General features: G+C 41.4%; 1 protein-coding gene across 1 annotated transcript in view; it reads left to right on the top strand.

Moving 5' to 3' along the window:
• TRAK2 (trafficking kinesin protein 2) overlaps positions 1-20,730 on the top strand; it is a 64,556-nt gene extending 43,826 nt beyond the window's left edge. Inside the window, exons 4-16 of the mRNA XM_065413149.1 lie at positions 1,232-1,308; positions 2,133-2,249; positions 5,009-5,218; positions 9,633-9,711; positions 11,541-11,671; positions 11,833-11,907; positions 12,371-12,508; positions 13,842-13,921; positions 14,717-14,920; positions 15,672-15,970; positions 16,376-16,651; positions 18,051-18,150; positions 20,052-20,730. Coding sequence (XP_065269221.1) covers positions 1,232-1,308; positions 2,133-2,249; positions 5,009-5,218; positions 9,633-9,711; positions 11,541-11,671; positions 11,833-11,907; positions 12,371-12,508; positions 13,842-13,921; positions 14,717-14,920; positions 15,672-15,970; positions 16,376-16,651; positions 18,051-18,150; positions 20,052-20,730 — 2,465 coding nt within the window. The remainder of the gene's footprint in view (positions 1-1,231; positions 1,309-2,132; positions 2,250-5,008; positions 5,219-9,632; positions 9,712-11,540; positions 11,672-11,832; positions 11,908-12,370; positions 12,509-13,841; positions 13,922-14,716; positions 14,921-15,671; positions 15,971-16,375; positions 16,652-18,050; positions 18,151-20,051) is intronic.
• The last annotated feature ends 1,640 nt before the right edge of the window (positions 20,731-22,370 follow it).

Genomic DNA, 22,370 nt, shown 5'->3' with positions numbered 1-22,370 from the left:
TACCCATCCCCTCCAAGTGCAGGGCATAGTTCCCCTGTTGGTGGTTGTATCACATAATAAGCTGATACTTTAAAAACATAATTCATTACTGTTTGTAAAGAGCTGTAGGATCCTTTGGAAGGTTTTTAGAAGTGTGAAATTATGATTTTATATATAAAATGCATGCATCAACAATAGTCACTGAAAAACAAATTCACACTCATCTATTTTCTTAACTTCTAATTCTTTCTCTCTTCTCCTCTCACCCTTTTTTCTGTTTTTCATTTTCCGCTATCCTAGCTCTTGTTGAACTTCCCCCCTCCTCTTTGGCTGGATCTCAGAAATTTGCACAAGGTAATTCAGGTTTCTTTTCCATTTTCATCTTTTTCTTGTAAGGACAGGAGATGGCAGACGCTGGTACTTCATGTTTTTGATGTTCAGTTTTGATCCTCGTAATCATTGATTCCTCCTTAGTCTTTAGAAGTTCTTCCTGACTCAACCCTGTGTTTAAAGTATTTTGAAAGTGCAGTTTCACTTCTCAGTAATACTTCTTATTTTTAATAGTTTTCAACAGCATGTAAAAGCTCATTAAGACATTAGCTTTCCAAAGAAGACATGGTTACCATTCCAACGAGTTTGCGCTAGTAGGCTATCTGGAGGTTTAAATGATGCATGTTTTCCTCTTATCCCATGTAACCTTAGGCTTGATCCTGTAAACACACGCATTACAGGACTTGCATGAATTAGTCCCAGTGATCTTAGTGCCCTAAGGTTTTTCTGTCTTCCTGCTTGTAACTACCACACAGTCACCTTGATTTCATTGTGTTTCAAGGGTAAAGCCCACAGACATCCTCAGCCACATGGGGTATGCAAGACTGCCCCCTCCTGCAATCAACTGCAGTGCAAACCAGATCGTTCAGTAGTTGGGCTTCATCCAGATAATTGATTTCCCCCCACTTACCTCAGTAAGGACCAAATCCTGAGAGGTTCTGGCAGAACTCCCTCAACTTCAGCTGACTTAACTGGGAGTTGCACCTCCCTGGATCAAGCTTTATGTGTGTTGCCTCAAATGGGTTTCCTCAAACTTTCCAGTGCTTCCTAAGCTAAATATTCTTAGCCTGCTTGTTAATCCTCTCAAAGATCCCTGTGTTGCATACTGGTTAGGTAATGTATGCGAGTTTTACATCTACCCCTGCTTGTATTCTACTTGTTATAAACTACTGCAGTGAATGTTTCTGGGTTTGGTTTTCAGTTCTCGGCACAGACAGAGTGGAGCAGATGACAAAAACCTACAATGACGTTGACATGGTCACACATCTGTTAGCTGAGGTACAGTCATCTCCACTTACTGTTGTATTAATTTGTAGTGAGCTAACCATACATTTGGATACAAGCTTTCCTTTACCCACCTGTCTGCATTGTTTCTCCAATGAGCAGCTGTTGTCACTTAAAGGGAGAAAAGGAAATGCCTCTTGCCTTTCAGTCGTTAGACACGATAGCACAGGACTCCTCAAACAGCGGGGCATGAGAGCGCCCAGTGAACTGCACCAGCTGAGAAACAAAATAACTTAGCGAAATCCTGCAAACCTAGTGGGAACCCATGACAAGGAGGAGGAAGGTAGCAACTTGCTCCTTCCCTTCTCCTCTTTCTGCTACCTCTACTCTGTCCCCTTCATACCTCTCCCATTCCCAGACCTATGCTCTACTCCGAGGGAAGCTGTGCTTCAAAGACGGTGGAGCTGGTGTCTACAGCTCTTTAAAATGATGCCTCAATAGCAACTCTAAAGTCCCCACATCAAACCACCCAGGACCACAATAAAAAATTCCAGCACCCAAAATTAATTTTTTTTTAATGTGACCCCAGTTCTCTGATGTTGCAAAGGACTGTGGGAATGGATGAGTCATGTCAGGAAATCAGTGTGTATTCTAGATCCCAAATGGTTAAAGATTGGGAAACACTGCACTGGCATGTATTGCTGCAGTAGTTCCCTGTCAGTGCAGTTTAAAATGAGTTGGGGGCACATCCTATATTATCTGGCCTTTGTGAATGAGGCAGAAGTATCTTAAATTCATTAGGCTGAATTTAAATTTAGGTTGAATTTAAATGTAGTCTGATCAAAAATAAAGATTTTTTTCCTGGTATTTGTGAGCAGCGGGATCGGGACCTGGAGCTAGCAGCTCGAATTGGACAGGCCCTTCTTAAGCGGAACCATGCCCTGACAGAACAGAATGAAGTACTAGAAGAACAACTGGGACAAGCCTTTGACCAAGTGAGTGATTTTTAAAACAGAGAGATGAGGGATATGTAGGGTAAAGGGTTTGTTTTTTTTTTTACTGTGTAGAGGCAGGTAATTGCATTTACTCTACAGCCACAGGGGGATCCTTAAAAAAACAAACAAACAAAAAACGTATTTATCTAAACTGAAGTATTCCAGTCAAGTGCATCATTCCAATATCCAACTATGAAAATTCAGTACAGTGGTCATTAAGGGGAATGTGATATGTTGTTTTGTAAATATAATACACACTTAGAATAGTTTTCAAGGAAGTTGAGCTGATCATAATGGTCCCCTCTGACCTTATTATCTCTGAATCCAAGAAACTCAGTGTATTTTTATAAACAATGAATTCAGTTTCCCCCACCCTTGTGAAGTAGGAGGTATTATTCCCATTTTACAGATGACGAAACAGCCAAAGAGATGAAGTGACTTGCTCAGGATCACAGAAGTCAGTAGCATGAGACCTGGAATCTCTTCCAAATTCTGCCTCCATCTTATGCTTTAAACACAAGCACATCCATCTTTCCCTGTTTATTCAGTCTCGTGTAACATTTTTTTCACTGTTGCTCAGATCCATCTCACGTGCTGCCATCTCAACAGAGGAACTAATGAAGGATGAAATTGTTACCAAAGTATGACACTTGCCAGGGATACCCAGGGCTGTGAGGCACCTTGCTGCCACCAGCCCTTAGTGTGAAGAGGCCTTGTTTGTGCCTCCCTGCGGTCAGCTCCCCAACTCCACTGGCCATCGGCAGCACCGGCACTCCCCTCTAGGCCTGGCAGGCCCCCGTGTCGCTCTACAGTTCATCGTTTGATAGCATATGTCAAAATATACAAGGCAAATAGCCTTAAATCAAACTCTAATAAGTTCTGAAGCAGCATTTTCTTTCTTTGCCTGTCTGTATCTTTTGATCATCATCAATGGAAATATATTTGTCGGTTCATGTGTGTGCGCTGAAATCATCAGTCAACACTTAAGTTACAAATAAAAATTGATCCCGCCAAGCCCACTTATAAAACAAAATCATTACTCACATTCTAGAGGCTTGACTTAATTAACAAGATACTCACATATCTTGTGGAATATTGCTCACCCAGAATCCTTGCAGCATTTACAGACAGGCTGACTGTGACACTCCTTTCACAAAACAAAGACACTGTTAGCTTGCATCCTTGGTGATGGATTCTGTGTGTTTCTTTGTACCCGCAGATTCAAGCCTAACAATTTTTTGTCTTTAGTCGTAAACAGGACACCCCCTGCTGTCTTGTTTTCTCCTGTGAATTTCCTCTCATAGATTTTTGCAATCTTTTCTCCTGCCTGTGGCTCAGTATGAAAATAGACCTGCATTGTGAGGCACATGTGACCAGACAGGGAGATAAGTGGAGATAAGCTCCAACCTGAAAGGAACATGTCCGAAGTGTCACCTCCTGGTAACATGCCTTAACTCTAAAACCTTAAGAACATAATTTTCAGAATAGATACATAACTCCTTAATTATCCTTAAACATATATATATATATGTTTAAGGATATCCTTAAACATATATATAATTTATATATATATATATATATATATATATATATAAATTATTATGATCACCAATGGGCTACTGGGTCTCTGTAGAGATCTCACATGCCATCTTTTGGTGAGCTATTATGCATATACCTCACCATGGGATCCCTGTAAATTCCTATGCACCCCCTGTGTCCACTGATAGTTGGCACCAAGAGGTTGTTGGGTCATGCAAAGGATTATAAACTATATCAATAACATTTTCCCCTTGTTGACGTGACCAGTGCATCCCACGGCCAGATTTTTCAGTGAAATGAGCACAACTGCAAGCACAGTCAGCATACAGATACCAAATGTGTGCTCACAACTGTCCACATGTATGTTCAAAGACTTAGGGTATGTCTACACCCAGCCGCTAGTTCGGCGGCTGGCAATCGAAGTTCTGGGTTCGACTTATCGCGTCTTGTCTGGACGCGATAAGTCGAACCAGGAAGTGCTCGCCCTCGACTGCGGTACTCCAGCTAGACGAGAGGAGTACCGCGGAGTCGACGGGGGAGCCTGCCTGCCGCGTGTGGACCGAGGTAAGTTCGAACTAAGGTACTTCGAACTTCAGCTACGTTATTCACGTAGCTGAAGTTGCGTACCTTAGTTCGATTTGGGGGTTTAGTGTAGACCAAGCCAAAGTTTGTGTATTCACATCCGATATTTGTGCCAAAACTTGGAAGTGCGAGGTTGCACACACCTAACTTTGAAGATATGACCCAGGGACGCTGGAACAGGGGAGGCCGGGGGGCAAAGGGGCCATGGACCTCCCACTTTTTTGAAAGTGGATGGCCCTGACCTCCTGCCTCTCCTCTTCCCCCCGAGGCCCCACAGGCCAGGCTGGAAGCTGGAGCCCATCCTGGGCTCCCCAACTAGGCTCCAGCTTCTGGCTTTCATCATATTGGAGATCATTGTAATTATGTTCCCTTGGCTTTTCTTACATAAGTTCTTAGTTCCAGTCTCTTATGACATCATAATTTCACTTCCTCTATAGCAACATAGTCTTCAAAGCTAGACAAAACCTGAATTTCCAGCATAAAAATAAATAAAAAGCTTGTCATAATATTTGGGGTTGTTTTTACCTCAGTTTAAACTGGACCAAGTTTTGTTCCAAGAATTCAAAAGCTACATATTATACTATAATACTTTGCAATGTTAGGTATGTTTTGTAAACAAATTATCTTTTTAAACATAGGTTAACCAGCTGCAGCATGAACTATCGAAGAAAGATGCGTTGCTTCGTATTGTTTCAATTGCTTCTGAGGAAAGTGAGACAGACTCCAGCTGCTCTACACCACTTCGGTTCAATGACTCCTTCAACCTGTCGCATGATCTTTTGCAGCTGGATGTCTTGCAGGACAAACTCAAGGAACTGGAGGAGGAGAACCTGGCTCTCCGATCAAAGGTACACTTCATTTTTAGTATGTGCCACGTACGTAACGTTGCAGGACAGTGTTATAAAAACCAGCTTCCATGCTCGCTGGAGTGACTTCTCTACCTGAGAAGGACTGTAAATACACCATCCCACCCCAGGTCTGCATTCTTCAGACTTGGCACTTTACTCTTAGTTGTCTTTAAAGTTCTGTAATATACAGTGTGCAGCGGCAATGCATGGGTGGGGGGGCATGCGGGGTCATGTACCCCTCCAGATATGCTGCTTGGCTTGTACTGAGTATGCTCACATGGACTGAGCATGCTCAGTAACACTGCAGAAGCCAGATGCCCTCACTTCCCCCCCACACTATTGGCCGGCACCAGTCATCTCTGCCAGTGTGCAAGGTTGCTACATCCAACTGTTCCCAAATTCCCTATAGTATGTGATATAATACAGGTTCACATTTAACTACCCACCCAAATTACATTGGCCTGCAGGACTTGCTGATTTGTATGATCCAATATTGTGTGATGATGTATTCTTCTGGTAATACAGTTGAGCTGACATCTGACTATGTAGTTACTGTTTGTCCGTCTGTATTCTAGATCAGGAAATTACAATTTAAAGCCCCAGTCATGCACAGATTTGTGCACGTTTCACTTTATGTACATGAGTGATCCCACTGACTTAAATGAGAATACTCTTATCCTTAATTTTTTGCACATGTATTCAATTTTTGCAGGATCAAGGCCCAATGTTTAAGACAAAATATAATGAACATGGGGTTAGTAGAACTAGAGGATGGGGGAATCCTACAGGAATAGGATCATGCAGTTGCTTAGGTTTGTGATGCTTAGTTAAGTGTTGTATACTTTTGTTTTGGTGTGCTCTATTATCACTAGCGTGAGCGGAAGATCTTGTTTTACCCCAGGGCTGTAGTTCCCAACAGGCTTGGGCCTTTGCACCCAAGAAAACCTAGTCAGGTTGCAGAATTTAAGGCATGGGGCATGTGGGAACTGGGTCTTCTTGCAGGCCTTATTTTTCTCCTTATCTGACTTCCCCTTCATGTACTTAAGCCCTTGTCAATCACCAATATTATCTACAAACCTCTCAACTGAACATAATTATGAAAGTTGTCATTAATTTCAGATTTAAAATTAGCTCTGTGCCATAGAAACCTATTGCGTCTAATTTATGGGAGAGCATTAGAAATATTGAATCATGAAACCAAAATTAACTCAATCCCACCTCCTTTAAAGCAGTCTGTTCTGCTGTCTGGGATTCCCTTTCCTGTGGAGTGTCTCACATTTTAAAAGTCCCTGTCAAACACCTGGGCTTTGGCAGATGGAGACCCTGTGATTCTTTGAATAGTTTAGGGAGACAGAGAACATTTACAGGATTTAAACCAACATCATATCTTTGCATAGCATGATTTTTAAAATTCCAAATTGCCCCAGTCCCTCCATTTAAAATATGAGATCCTTTTAAGAAGCCTGTGTCAGTACGGGGCTGAAGTTGCATGTATTTTGGAACTGAAATCTTGGTTCCGTGCTGTAAGCACCATGGTGGAGGAAAGAGAGGAAAAGTCTTCTCCTCCTGTCTTCTAGCCGCCTTGTCCCCTGTCTCTTGCCACTTCTTTTCCCCAAACTACTTTGCTTGACTAACAATTGGAGGAAGTAGAAGAAGAGCCTTTTGTTGTTTGTGAGAGAGCGATTTGTATTCTACCAGCACTGCTAGGGCATTCTCTTTCTGATTGTCACTCTGCTTGCTGCTCCCGAGGTGTGCACCTCAGAGAGTTGCAGCAGCCCAGGCAGTGGTGCCCACATCACCGGTACAACTCCGAGGGCATAGGGTTTTCCAGCTTGACTTGTGGGGAGCTTTCTTCTCATGGGTCAGCAGGTTTGGCCTTTCAGGTGTCGTCCTGCGGAAGCCGTGTTCAGTTTGCGGCTTGTTGGTCATGCTGTCCTCTCCTCTCACCCTGCCCCTCGGTCCTGCTGGGTGTGCCAGTGCTGTGAGCCAACAGTGTGTTGGAATCTGCCACATTTCTCTTTTTTAAGAGTAGGGTTTTGGTACATTCCCAAGCCCTGTTCCATTCTAGCAGACATGGGCAGATGAATGAGAGAGTCACAGTCCTAGGCTGGGGGAAGCTGCAATGCAAGGAAAAGTCCTACTCTCGTCTATGTGGAAGCCTAGTGTAGATGGAAACATCTGGGATTTTAGTTGCGATTAGGGTTATAATACATCCAGGTTTTCCTGGACATGACCTCTTCTTTGATCCTCCGGCCCGGTCTACGCTTACCGGTAGATCAGTGCTGCTGCAATTGATGCAGCGGGTGTCGACCCGCTAAATCGATTGCAAAGCACTCTCCGGTCAACTCTGGTAATCCACCACTCCAAGAAGAGTAAGGGAGGTCGATGGGAGAGTGTCTCCCATCGACGCAATGTGGTGTAGACACTGTGGTAAGTCAACCTAAGCCAGGTCGACTCCAGTTACGTTATTCACATAACTGGAGTAGCGTAACTTAGGTCGACTAACCGCGGAAGTATAGACAAGCCCTCAGTCTGGGCAGATTTTTCAAATAAGAGGAAATGTCTGGGACAACCGTCTCTGCGCCCTGCGTCCCTCCCCTTCATCCACAGCTGCTGGATCCCGCCCAGCCCAGCTCACCAGGTAAGCAGAGCCACTAAGTGTCTCTCTGCCTGCCCCACCCTGGGGTCTCAGAGCCCCGTTGGGAGGGGTGACAAGGCCAGGCCCTAGCTCCCTGTCCTGGGGAGGGGCAGAGGCCCGCAGGGAGGCACTGGCTGACACTGCGTCCTTGGCCTGCATCTGCCACCATGACAGGTAGTGCAACACTGCCCCCAACCTCGAGTGCAAGGCCACAGGTACTCCTTCCAACACCCCCCAAGTACCCTATTCCAGTACACACCCACCCTTCCAGCACCCCCCAAATACTCCCTCTCAGTACATGCCCCCCCTCTCCAGTTCCCCCATCCCCATCCCTGGCAGTGTCCTCTCTTTGGGAACTTGAAATGTGGTAACCCTAGCTGCGATGCTCTATCAAGTCTCAGCTGAGAATGTGTGAACTGTGATTTTTTTCAAAGGTTTGTATCTTGGTCAAATATGGGCTGCTTTTCATAGGGATGGCAAAAGGCACATCCCTGACACACAGACCACCACCCACTGCCACATTTCAAGCCACTAGTCCTAAGCATTGGGGCACTAAAGCTTCTCAAAGAAAAGATCCCTAGAATTATTTTTAACTGGAACAAAACAATGTATTTTCCCCTAACCTCCTTCTCGGAAATGGCTGGACTATTTTGGCTAAATTTTTCTATTAAAGAAATAAATAAATAAATAATCTGCTTGAGGCAGACACCTGGCATTGAAATTTTCAGCCCAAACAGTTAAAATTTGGCCAAGTTATAAGCAAGTAGAAATGGTCTTATAATGGGGGAAGTGTCAGGCAACTATAGTAATAAGTGGTGCAACTAGCCCAGCCTATAATAAAAATATGGCACTTAAAAGATAGGTTCAATTTTTGCCCTGCCATTTTGCCTGAGCCCTTTTAACTTTTCTATTGTTTTATTGTTTTCTGTTATATAATTTCCTTTGTCTTTTGTAAATATCCTCAGGCATATTGAGCTCCTTGTTGGTTGGCCTGATTTCATGAGAAATGCCAAGATCTATTTATAGTTCATTGTGATTATGTTATGTGGAAATGTTTTTATCTGCAGTTCCTTTATCTGAAATAGACCTTCAAACCCAGTCACTGAGGTTTCTGATAAGCCAGCACTAATTATCAGCAAATTGTCCCAAACAAATATTCTCTGATGGAGAGAGGCAATTATTGATGATTTTGTTTTTATTCCGGTGGCACCCAGACACTCCAACCAAAATGGAGATCTCTGTATGCTTGCTGTTGTACATACTTACAGAGCAAGACAGTCTCTGGCCCAGAGAGCTTACAATTCTAGATAGATGAAGAGTGGGAGAAAGGAAAGTATTGTCCCTATTCTGAGAGTTTTTCAATGCTTTTGTGGCCTTTGTGGGTGTGACTAACGTATCATTCAGTTTTCAGACTACAGGATTCCTCTGTTTTGAGGACACCTATTTGCAGTAAATTCACGTTGTCTAGTTCCAGGTACTGCATCTGCTTCTGAGTTCCCCTACCAAATTTTATGTTCTCACACCCACATTTTCTGTTTGTTTTTGTTTAAGTTGCTGAAAACCCACACAAATAGGGGAAGCTAGCTGTAGTGAAATAAACTTAGCAGAAAGTACAGTCAAATGCACAACATAAACAAATTGAAAAAAACGGGGGAAATTTTGTTCTCTAATCTTTCATTGACAGTAATCTTACATATTACTTATAATTTCTGCAGATGAAATGTTTTCAGATGGAAGTGTAATTTTTAAGTTAATGTCTCTTTAATTTTCTTGAAGGCTTGTCATCTAAAGACAGAAACCATTACATATGAAGCGAAAGAGAGGGAGTTGGTCAGTGACTGTGTCAAAGAGCTCCGTGAGTATCAAGTTTGTATCTCATAGTAGAACCAGGGAAAAGGTGTTTGATCACCCGGTGCTTAGAATATTTTGGCTATCCCCAGGTTCAGATATGAGTTTCAGAAATCTCCATGAACAGTGTTTTGAGTCTACCTACTTGACCAGTTCAGAATGATGATTCTGTTTACAAGCACTTATTTCTTTCAGCGTCACTATGGCACGGAGCTTTGGTTTGGAGACCAAAGTATAGCTGTGCAAAAGAAGAAAATAGATATTTGCGAAAAATTGAATGCCTCTTGCAGACCTGAGCTCTTAAAAAAGAGAACTAAGTGCTCATGAGAGCTGCCCGACAGATTTTCAGTCTCCCCAGATATCAATGTAAAGGACACATCTGTGATTCTGAATAGTAGATGACACCTGTTCTTGGGAGTATTAAACTGATCAATATATAGCCTCCTGGAGACCCATTCTAAATGTTCATAGCTCCATAAACACACACAAACTCCCTCTGATATAAATGCATAATAGAGCATTAAAATCAACTGCATTTGCAGTAAAATCTCGACAAGAATGCTTGCATTCCTTTGCACTTACTTGCAGATATGTAACTTTCACTATCCTTGTACAAATGCAAGTAAACACTCTGATGCAGTTGGGAGTGATATTTCCTTTCTTTGGTAATTGGGTAATCTGGTAGTTTAAACTTTTACCTGTATTCATTTGATCTATGCCTCCTCCCATATTCACTAGAAAGATAGGCTTATCTTGTGAGAGTTTTATTTTGTGTAATCCCTAAAAAGAACTCTGCACTGTTGCCAGCTCTCATTTTGAATAACAGTCAAGTGTTCTGGATTAATGCCCATCTGATTGTCTACTTGCTTTATTGTATCCTCCTGGAAGCTGTGTAACCTCAGTGAGTGGAGGTTGCTAGATTCTGTCCTACATACCACTTCACTGTACCACCAATAAGAGGGATGCAACTCTTGTTTAACTTTATAGAATCCAAAGGTGTGCTAGGCACTTCAGAAACTCATAAAATGGATCTTGCGCCCGAAGAGTTTATAGTCTACGTAGATGACACACAGAAAAGGAAGGGCGGAAGCACACTACGAAGTTTTTCCTATTTTACATCTTTTCATCTCTTTCTAGTATATTATTTTTACCCCTAATTTTAGACATAAACGTATCTCTTAACAGCATAGATTTACTGTTATCCCACTATCTGTTGTAATTTGCCATAAAGATGAATCATGTAACCAAGGTTATAGAAATTGTTATATACAATTAAATGTATCTTGCCTCATGTCACTGTTACAAGGCTAACTGCATCTCTGTCCCCTTTCTGGTTTCTAGTTATTAAAGATCACCCCCATGTTTTATTTCAAGCTCTCCTGGGCTGAGCAGGGTTGGGTTTCTCATCCATTGGTTATTGCAGCTTTTTAAAGACCCATTTGAGTGTTTGCAGGGTGTGAGTTATGCCCTTTAATGAAGGAGTTGGTAGAAGTTATGAACTATGTCTTCAGTGATAAAAAACAAGGTGTGTTTTATCTTGGCATACTTAACATGCATTAGCTGTCCCACTATAAAAACATCATGGAGACAAGGCACTTTGGTTTTACTGCAAGGTAAACTGGGTGAGGTCAACCACAGATGGTATGAGGTTAACCACAGACGTTCAGGGCCCCTGTGTGCTTTTCACCATATTGACAATCCAAAGCTCCCACTGTTGTACATCCTGAATTGATTCTTTAGGAATTTCACTGTCCTTTGAAGACTACAGTGTTCACTTTTGCCAAGGGTGTATCAGGGAATGCTGTGTACTGAATGTATATTTTACTCTGTTTCTAGGGGAAACACATGCTCAAATTGCCAGAATGACAGAAGACTTATCAGGAAAGAGTGAAGAGCTGATTCGCTATCAGGAAGAGATCTCAACCCTCTTGTCTCAGATTGTTGATCTTCAGCATAAACTCAAAGAGGTGTGTGCATGCAGTAGGGCACGGAGAGGCTGAGGGACAGGCTGCTGTTTTAGGAGTGTGGTTATTTCAGAGGATGTTCTGGAGAGGAACAACTTTCTGTTTAGTAAAAAAGGAGGAAATAATCTGAACACCCTATTTTGCTTTGCTTTTTGTACCTACAGCATGTGATTGAAAAGGAGGAGCTGAAACTTCACCTTCAAGCTTCCAAAGATGCCCAGAGACAGCTGACAGGAGAGGTATTGGGGGCTTCTATTTATCCATTTGAAATAGGGTGAGAAAAAGAAAAGCAAGGTGGAGGGGAAGGGGAACAAGGATTTTTTTATTTTTTATTTTTAACCTCATGGTGGGTAGAGGGTGAAGGAAAAGAACAGAGTACTTCTAATAACTCATCCTGTTTACAATCCACATGAGTCTCAAAGCAGGTAAGGTGTATATGGAGAGAGATCTTACTGCTCCAGACAGTTATGAAGACTATATCAAGTGAAAGTGCACAGTTCTGGTTATCTAGGCTGGTTTGCGGCTTGCTAATTTTTAGGGAAATGCTCTTTGTTCTGTTCTTTGTACACATAATTACTGCATTGCAATGATATTCATCTGTATAGATTTATCCTGGGGTAAATTCTGTTGGTTATTGTAGTACTGTCTTTGCTTCTGTTGCGGACTGCTGGCTATATTAATGACCACTGTTTCTTGTTGCAGCTGCATGAGTTACAGGATCGGAATGCAGAATGTCTCGGGTTGTTGCATGAATTACAAGAAGAAGTGAAGGAGCTGCGCAGCAGAGCCAGCCCTGCTGCACATCTCTGCCGCCCCCCGTCATGTGGGACATTTCCTTTGGTAATGAATCTTGAGCTTTCTCTTAGCATGGTGTATCCACACTGTTACATTGTAGGGCTGTAATGCTATCGACAGCCTTTAGTAACATGGAATTACAAGGGCAAAACTATAGTTGCTTGTTCTTATGAGTAGAATGCCAAAGAAAACAATCCTGCAGGTGTCAGAGGGATGGATTAGATGAGCTAATCTTTTCTATTTCTGATTTCTAAGATCAGACGTGATCTTCTAACCTCTCCACATTTGGGCCATTTATTCACTATAAAGAGATTTAAAAAATGTACTCTGCATGTGTGTTCCACACTTCCCTTTCCTTACCTTCTATCACAAACACTTACATCACCTTCTTTCTTCTCAGAAGTTGATCCCAGTTTTATATCATGCTGAGCACTATAAAATCCAAATGCCTTTCAAGATTTTTAATTTTTTGGACCAGTATCTTATGAACCCAGTCTCTCCACACCTAAATAGTTTAGAGATTAGCCTGCTAGCACGTTACATCAGTGGAAGCCCCAAAGAAACATGCTATGGTTTGAACTTTTAAATGGCTGTTCTGCTACAAACAGGGCATGGCAGATTTCAGAAGTTTTCTTGAGGGAAATTCAAGAAATAAGTGCCCCCGGTTCAGTTGGTAAATTTCCCCAGTGCTGGTGAGGCCTTAGTAGCTTGACAGCTTCTCTTTAAAAAAAAAAAAAAAACTGTTCCTGAAAGTAATCACCCTTTTATAATGCACTATGTTGCTGTGATTTTATCTTCATGATATACTACTCTGCCCTCTCCTTGTTATGAAAGCGGTGCTGAACACCAATAGAAATGCATAGCCTTGACATGGTTGTAAATGACCAGTGGAAAACTTTTGATTGTAAATTTTGGTTTCTTTTAGATTAATCTTTTTGGAGAACTGTGTCTTTGGCCAGGTTTACATTAGAAACTTTTGTCAATATAGTAATATCAGGGAGGTGATTTTATTTTTCTCTGGTGATATTTTTATATTGGCAAAAGCCCTGGTATAGTTGCAGTTATACTGCGAAAACTGTTTTTTCCATTGCAGCTTATTTCGCTTGGGGAACCAATGTAAACTATATGTGCAAAACCACTTTTATGCTAGTATAAACAGCATCTACACTAGGAGAGTTTGCTGGTAGAGCTATGCCAGGAAACATTTTCTAGTGTGCATCTGACCTTTATCTGTGTCTTTTAGGGCACTATGTACTGACACTAATTAATAATAATAATGGAGCAGAACATGTGTTTTACTGGGTGTCTATTGCCAAACTTATGGAGGAAAGCATTTGAATGTCAGTTTTGTTTTATTTGATTGGTTTGTTCCCCACAGGATTCCCTTGCAGCAGAGATTGAGGGGACAGTGCGGATGGAGCTGATTCTAGATGAAGAATCTGCTCTCGATAAACAAAAGTAAGTTCAGCTTTCACCTTCCCACACACATCCTCTTTTAACATTTTGCTAGACATGCCAATGCCATGTCAATGAGGTTCAGGTAATTGCTGGAAGTGGGTGAATCTAGATATTCTGTGCCTTATACAAAGGTTCAGTATAATTGAATAGAAAATCACCTTTCTAGTGTTGAGTTTATTTTCAACAATCTTATGGAATTTAGTACAGTATTTAATACAGTATGTATACTCCTCCTATTGAGTTCTCTGGGATGGTTAACAAATCTACTGAAAGGATATTATTCCCGAATTCTGTAGGTTTTTAAACTAATTTCTATATTACCACATTGGTTTCATCCCTATTAAATTCTCTAGCAATTTTCTATAAAGGAAACTAGAACTGAAGAGAAATGGTATCAGTTCCCAGTATCTTGAAGGCCTTTTCCTGGAGCCTTTACTCAGGAGTAAGGACCGCAGGGTCTGACCCTAAAACATTTTATTGACCTTGAAAGTTCCAGCGTGGTATTAATGCCACCTCCTCTTGTTCTTTCAAGCCCATACAGGGTGGTTATTCCAGCAGGAGAGAGCGTGCCCCTCAGCAACTTCATCACTCAGACAATTTGCACTCTTTCTGGGCTCTGATTCCTTACTGTTTACTAGACTTGTATAGCCCGGTAGAAGTCTTGTGATTGCCTGAAACTGTTTTTTTCTGTATCCTACCCAAAACACTTTTGAGAACGTTATTGGTCATTGGTCAGTTCCTTGCTATAAAGATGAAAAGGGGATTGTGTATATTTATTCTCTCTCCCTTTCTCAGGGTTCAGCAGAAACGGGTGTTTGATACTGTCAAGGTTGCTAATGTTACACGTGGTCGCTCTTCTTCATTTCCTGCCCTACTACCAATCCCTGGATCTAATCGTTCAAATGTTATCATGACCGCAAAGCCCTTTCAGTCTGGCCTACAACAAGTGGAGAGCAAGGCACATCTGAACCAGAGGAGCAGCTCCAACGAAATCTCAAAGTAGGAGACTCAGCATATTAGTGTGGTTTTAGATTACTTGTATTGATGGTAGGCAGTCTGTATGCATGCATAGGAATTGTCATTCTCGGTGCTGAACTATAATCCTGTTGCTCTCATCAAAACTCGAGGAGATAGATCTCTCTCACCAGCTTTTTCACCTTTGCAGTGTGATTGAAACTATTTCCCTTATTCTCTTAACTGCTAAATGTTCCAACTTCCGAATGTCACCTCATGGGATATTGTGGACCCAGGCTTCCTCCACTGATGACCTGATTTAATACTAAACCTGCTAGTGCTATCCGCACCTATTGTGCTGGCAGGTCATATATGTCTGTGGCTTTGTGCATCAGGGTTGAAGGGGGAGAGATTAAATGGCGCATATAAGGCAGAAGAGGATAATGTTAGCAAGCAAACAATACAAAGAATTATAAACATCCTTCTGTAGTAAATTCAGTGACTGCAGAGAAAAAGCAAGCCAACAGGTTATCTTATGCACGGGTTGTCTTTGTTCCTAAATAATGAAGCTGTGAGATGCTGCCTCCACACAAATTTGCCTGCAGATTTTTAGTCTGAGACTTTGCAAGATATTGTGATACTGACTACACCAATTAAATAGAAGTCTTTAAAACAACTTCATCTTTTTTTCCTCATCCCAAAACTAAATCCAACCTGGGCTCCTGTTTACTTTAGTAATGTTTAGTCTTTAAACATTTAGTCTTAACTCCCTATTCTGATTTCATGTTCCCCCAAGGGACAACCAAAAGCTGGGCCAGCCTGGAACCCCTGGAGACAATGATTTAGCTACAGCTCTGCACACACTTTGCCTCCGTCAGCAAAACTACCTGAGTGAAAAGCAGTTCTTTGAGGAGGAATGGGAGCGTAAAATGCATTTGCTGGCTGACCAGAAAGAAGAGGCTGGGGGCTGTTGCACACCAACAGAGAGTTGTCTGTCCATGGGTACAAAGTCAGAATTCACTGACTTCTCTGCGGGCTCTCTCTGCCTCCGCGCGCTCCTGCCAGAGAAATTACAAATTGTTAAACCTCTCGAAGGTAAGAGAATAATCTGCCTTCTCTCTCTAGCAGAAGGAAATGTGCTTTGCTTATGGTGGAATCAGTGTATTTGGTAATTAAATCAGTGTTGCTCTGGGAACGGGTTGGTACTCAAGAATCAGAAGCCCTTGGAGAAAGAGACTTTTTTTTTTTAAAGCCAATTATCTGTTAGCTTGGTAGTAACACAATGTACTTCAGGGTAAGAGACCCAAATGTAGGAGCAAACTTGTTTCAGTACTAGGCATTCCTCTTTAATTCTCTGAATCTCTTGGTCTACATTCTTCTCATGTACCATGATGACAGCCCCAGTTGGTCAGGTTGTTTTGGTATTTTGTTCTGGCCACTCTTTATGATTCAGTAGAGTGGAACAGAAACATCTCCTTGCACCTTTTTTTGCTTCATCAGGATCTCAGACTCTGTTCCACTGGCAGCAGCTTGCTCAACCCAACCTAGGTACCATCCTCGACCCACGGCCAGGTGTTGTCACAAAAGGCTTTACACCATTACCTCAGGATGCCGTCTATCACATCTCTGACTTGGAGGAAGATGAGGAAGAAGGGGAAGGAGGTATAACATTTCAAGTGCAACAATCCTTTCTGGAGGAAGGGAAACATGCAGTGCCAAAGCCAGAGGCAGGGATCTTCCTGCCACCTATTACTTCAGCAACAGTGCCACTCGCTGGTAAGAATCCTGGATGTTTATGGTTTCACTTTTCATATATCTCTTACTGTGGTGTATACTCCACTCTTGATGCTTCCTTATGCTTATTTTTTCATTGCTATATAAGGTTGTGCGTTACCCCTGTCGGATTTTAAAGCTAAGTAGAGGTAGGTCATGTCAGTTCTTGGATGGGGGATCTCCAGGAACATCAAGGTTTTGCAGGATATAACACTGGCAATTCAGAAGGTGGCATTCTCCCTCTAAGCCTGTGCTGTTATGGAGCATACGGCTGCTGGAAAACCTGGTTTTGGATGTGACCGAAAACTGAATTCTTAACCAAGTACATTCGTCAAAGGAAAAGCCCTATGTTCTTAACAAATATTGTATCAAAAACAATTGACATTTTCGTATTTATAACAACAAAAATACTGATAAAAAATTAAAATTTTACCATGGCAACTCGCATTTTCCTGCTAGAAGGCATGAAAGAGAAATTCAGACAGGAAGAAATTTAATCTGCACTAAAATTAGTTGGGGAAAGTACTGTATTTTGAACACTGAATTTAATAAAGTTTCAAAATAATGATTCATTGAGAAATAAGGTTGTGGTAAAGGAATAAAATTGCTGATTTCAACACTGTGATTTTTCCCTCAATGTTGGTATGAGGAGATACACTTGCCTACAGCAGGGATGTCTTGGTCAGTGATTTCTATACAATAGCCTGCTGGCAGACTGAGAAATATGAGATTTCTGAATTAAGAAGTCTGGATTTGTCTCTGGGAAATTTTAAGACAAACTTCTTTGCAGAGCTCCATTTTATACTTGTTTGGGGAGGTAACCTGTTGGGAGTCTTTTCATCCAAGTACCAGAAGACAGTAGTCATACAATTTTAACTAAAGCACCCTTCAGCAAAAATCAGATAATCACTTATTGTGCTCTCCATCTTCAGAGCACTTGACAAACAGCAACTAGTCCTCGCCACACCTGTGAGGTATAGAAGTATTTCTCTTCCCTATTTTACTCATGGGAAAACCAAGACACAGAGAGACTTGATGTGTCGTGGGAGGAGTCTGCATCTGTGTGTGGAATGAATTCCAGGATCAGTCCTTCACTGAAAACACTAGATATAACACTCTTGCTAGTGTCCAAGATACACATCTAAAGAAGCAGAAACTCTAATATTGAGCAGTCTCAATTTCACTTCATCTTACACTGAAAAAAATTAAAGTGAGGAATGGAAAGTCTCTTAAAATAGAACTGTCTTTTTCAATTGAGCATATTTATCTTTGGGGGATTCCCCTTCTTTAGTCTTTATTTACCCCCCCCCCCCGAAAAATCCTGGAATAATGGTACCTTACCTTAATTAGTCCCTTTCTCTCGCTTTCTGTCCTCATTGGCTGTGTTTTGTCTGCATTGCAGCCTCAAATCCAGGAAAGTGTCTCTCCTCCACATACTCCACATTCACCTTCACTACCTGTAGGATCCTTCACCCCTCTGATGTCACTCAGGTTACCCCCAGGTAAGATGGTTGTTAACGTTCAGAGAGTTATTGCATGGAATCAGTTGCTCCTGAGGTATGGACCAGGTCTAGAAAAGAATGATAGATGTATCTGGCCAGAGAGGCGCACTCAGGATTGATGTTCTTACTAGTGGTTTTAATTATGAAAGACATTGCGAAAATGGATCTGTGTCTCTCTGTCACTCACTTGCATACATATACCTCTGGCCCCTTTAATTTCACCACACATTGGTTCCTATTGTGGAAGTAAATTTAGACCAGTAAATGGAAATATAACTTTATGCAGCATATAGTCTACTGATGGGATTCACTCTTGCAGGAGATATTTGAGATCTATACTATGACTGGGTTTTTAAAAAGAACTAACTAATTTCATGTAGTTATCCAGCTGCCTACCGCCTGTGTAGTTATCCAAATTCATACAGTGAAGGTGATCACACTTTATACTTCAGGATAGATGGTGTATGATGACCCTCTGTGGCATTTGGGATCACGTATGACCTTACCTAATTTGCCAGGAGCATTATTAGTTGGTTTTGTGTTGGATCTTGTGTGTGTTGGTGGTTTTCTCCTGAGGGGTAGGGTAGGAGTTTAGATGGATCAGTGGTCTGATCTGGTGTAAAATCCTACGGGAGCTCAGGGTTCTGAGATTGACCTCTTACCCAGAAGTCTGGTCTGAAGCTTTCTCCCTATTCCCTCCAATAAACGGGTGCACCAGAAACCAGCACCCACCTTCCCAATTAAAACTAGATGTTGCTTCCTGAAGCACCGAGTTATTATAGTTGCAGAGACAGGTGGGAGGTGATGATGACAATGTTTGTGCATTGGGGATGGAAGATAAGGATTAAAAACGGGATACATGGGAGAGAGAAAAAAACTTGTACTGCACAGTGTTAATCCTCAGCTTTGTGAAATGAATCATATCAGTTGAAGTGGCAGCTCTACAAGATCCTCCAGTTTGCAGCTGTGAAGAATCAGGTTTGCAAGTGCATAGACCTTTCGCCTCCTTCCACCAATGTGTTTGTTTTGCAGCAGAGCAAACATTTTGTATGCTTTTGTAATAACGTTTCTGTCAAATGTATCCAGATACAGACACTCCCCGACTGACGCAAGCGTTCCATTCTGGAACGCCTTGCGTAACTCGAATTTTGCATAAGTTGGAAACATATCTCCGACCATTATGCAAAAAAAAACAAAAAAAACCCAACACTCCTATTTCTAGCTTACAGAACTTACTCCGTAAATGCGGATTTGCGTAAGTCGGGTCTTGCGTAAGCTGGGGAGCGTCTGTACTCCTAAATAGTAATTGGCTTTGGAAAGTTCTAGCTTACGGTGTTAATCTCTAGCTTCAGCGCCAAGGGCATTTAAAAGGTAGACTCTTCCAAATTAAGGCTTGACAAAGAAATGAGTTTAACATATACCATGACCTTTGCAATCAACCCCATACTGAAATATACTCTTGTTAAAATTTTAAAGTAGTAGGGTTCTTCTTCCATGATGATTTTAATGCACATAAAAGTGCTGGACTGTAATTATTCCTGTAATTTGGTTGTGTAAGATCCTGTAAAATTTGCTGCGTTTTCTATAAAAAACATTTCCTATCAAAATATGTCAATATGGCACCTTCTAACTTTTTTTCTAATGGTTTTGTGTCCTACAGTGTGGGATTTGCAAAGCAATGTTTTGTATTTCTGAATATTATAAAGGCGGAGGTTGTGAAAGTTGCAGTGAATCTTGTTCTATGCAGATATGGAATTGTTAATCTCCTTTTTTTAATTTGAGCACAAGCCTTATTTTAAAAATGATTGTTATTACCTTGCCCTGTGTTATATGAAAGTTTCCAGAGAGAGAGCAAGGTGCAGTAATAATGATATCCTGTGTGTGTGTTTGTTTTTTTTCAGCTCCATGTACACTCCATTATCATTTGGAAGTAGTGGCAACAGTACTGGCAATACAACGGTGAGCTCTCCAGCCTTGTCCTGTAGGCTTAGTATTGGAGAATTCCTCACCAACAGAAGTGACTCTTCCACCACCTTGAGCACCACCACCAGTCTGGCTAAACTCTTGCATGAACAAGGCATCTCTGCCAAAGTTTGTGATAGCCCCATGCCAGAAAAGCTGCCTATACTACAGCCCCTACGAACCCTTCCCATTCCCTCCACTCCCCCAAATTCTCCCTCACACTCACCTTGTTCTTCCCCTCTGCCTTTTGAGACTCGAGCGCATCTCTCTGAAAACTTTCTGGCATCACGACCAGCTGAAACATTCTTGCAGGAGAGGTGTGGCCTGAAACCATCCCATAACCCTCCTAACCTAGACCAATTGAAGATGAACCTGGTGGACAGGCTGAAGAGGTTGGGTATTGCCAGAGCAGTCAAACCCCCTGAGACAGGGGACCAGGGAAAAAATCAAAGGCCAGAAATTGGCCTGCAGAGGCAGGACTCAGCTGTGTTTTTACATGCAGGTAGCAACCTGATGGGTGGACTAAGAAGAAATCAGAGTCTTCCAGTCATGATTGGGGCACTTGGAGCTCCATTTTGTACATCCTCATCAAAAATGGGTATCTTAAAGGAAGACTAAGTGGTTTCCAAGTAACAGACTTCTAGCAGAACAAATAATACATTAAGGCTGAACATCTGATACAGGTGTGGAATGGAGAGTTGCAGAAGGAATGTGCATGTTAAAGTGGAAAAAGAAAGGGAGATGGGATGAGAGAGAGAGTTTGCATGGAGTTGAGGAAGGAAGAAGAAAGAGTTGGGAAGAGATCACAGGAAAGAAGAAACCAAAGTTAAATCTTGAGACCCTTTAGACATCTGACTTCCTGGCTTGAATAAAAGAAGACAATAACAAATACTTGTCAGTATCTTCCGCTTTCAAATGTATGTGTCTAGGGCAATAAATGTCTTGTAGAACGCTCTGTCTCCCCCTTTCCACCATGATCATATTATTTTGCCAAATGTTAGCAGTCAGATTGTACAACTGAAGGTACTAGTAAAAGGAACAAGGAATTTGTTCTTTACTGCACCAGAATAATTGGTCCAAATCTATCTCTGTAGTGAAAAACAAGCACAGGAACAACTCGGATTCCTTTGTTTTTTTGCATTTCCAATTTAGAAATTAAACTGAACCTCTTCTTTTAAAAAATATTTTGTATGTTAAGTTTTATACTTCTCATTGCATGTACAAATAGGAGTTGGGGTAGGATTTGTATTTTGGATGAGTGCAATGGTGCTAGTGGAGTATTAACAGAATGACATTTCTCTCTGAACTTTCTGAAGGCTGTTGAAAGCACACTGAGGAAAGTGCAATCAGTAGGAGCTAAGCAGAAGAAGATTTTATATTCTAGGAAAAATTGTTTATTTTGAGCTAAGAAACCTTTCCAAAGCATGCTATGCATATATTTTTAATAAAAGGAGGTTTGCTTGCACACACACAAAATCTCAGGCACATTTTAATGTTATAAAAGGGAGTAAAACATAAATGCTTGATTCAAGGTTTGTTTTTATTTGATCTAAACGGGGAGCATATTCTTAACAGAATGTTAGAAGTTTTGTGACTGACTCTGCTCTTTGCTGCTAGATAGTCTCTACATTTGAGGGAGCTTTTTAACGGAATATAAAAATAATGGATTTGATATTTAAGATACTTTCTGATTCTAGGCAGGATTCTGTTACACAGATTTCACTGAGGAAACAGTCCATGAAAGTTGTCCTGGAACTGTGGTTAGTACATAACCTAAAGTTCAAGACTCTGGCACTGAAGCACAAATAAGACAGCAGTGAGTGTTTTTTGTGGCCACTGTATCAAATAGAAATGAGTTTTGTCATTGTCAGAAGATAATCTGCCTCTTCTTTGTTGATGGAGAGCAGGTCAAAGCCTTACTGTTCTGAGTGAAAGTAATAAAGATCTTAGGAGGCAGACTCACTGCATTGGAAAACTCAATGGACAGAAATCAAGTCTCTTGAAAAAAAAATATTGGTGTCTTTGGGTGCCTATCACCAGTGGATTCAGAAGCATTTTAGCTATAACTAAGCATAAAAAGTTGTTCCTTTGAATAATCTATATCATGGTTTATAAAGTAGCTACAAGGGAAGAAAAACCTGTCCAAACTGATCGGTGCTAGATCTCTGCAAGTGATTCTATTGTGAACAAGTCCTTAACCTCTGTGAAATAGAATAGTTTATTTGTAACCTAATTTTAGTTACAAGGAACTTTCATTG

The sequence above is a fragment of the Emys orbicularis genome, chromosome 11 (assembly GCF_028017835.1).
Source record: "Emys orbicularis isolate rEmyOrb1 chromosome 11, rEmyOrb1.hap1, whole genome shotgun sequence".
In the NCBI taxonomy this organism is placed as follows: domain Eukaryota; kingdom Metazoa; phylum Chordata; order Testudines; family Emydidae; genus Emys; species Emys orbicularis.
Note: the sequence above shows the minus strand (reverse complement) of the source record. Positions and strands in the feature narration are given on the sequence as shown.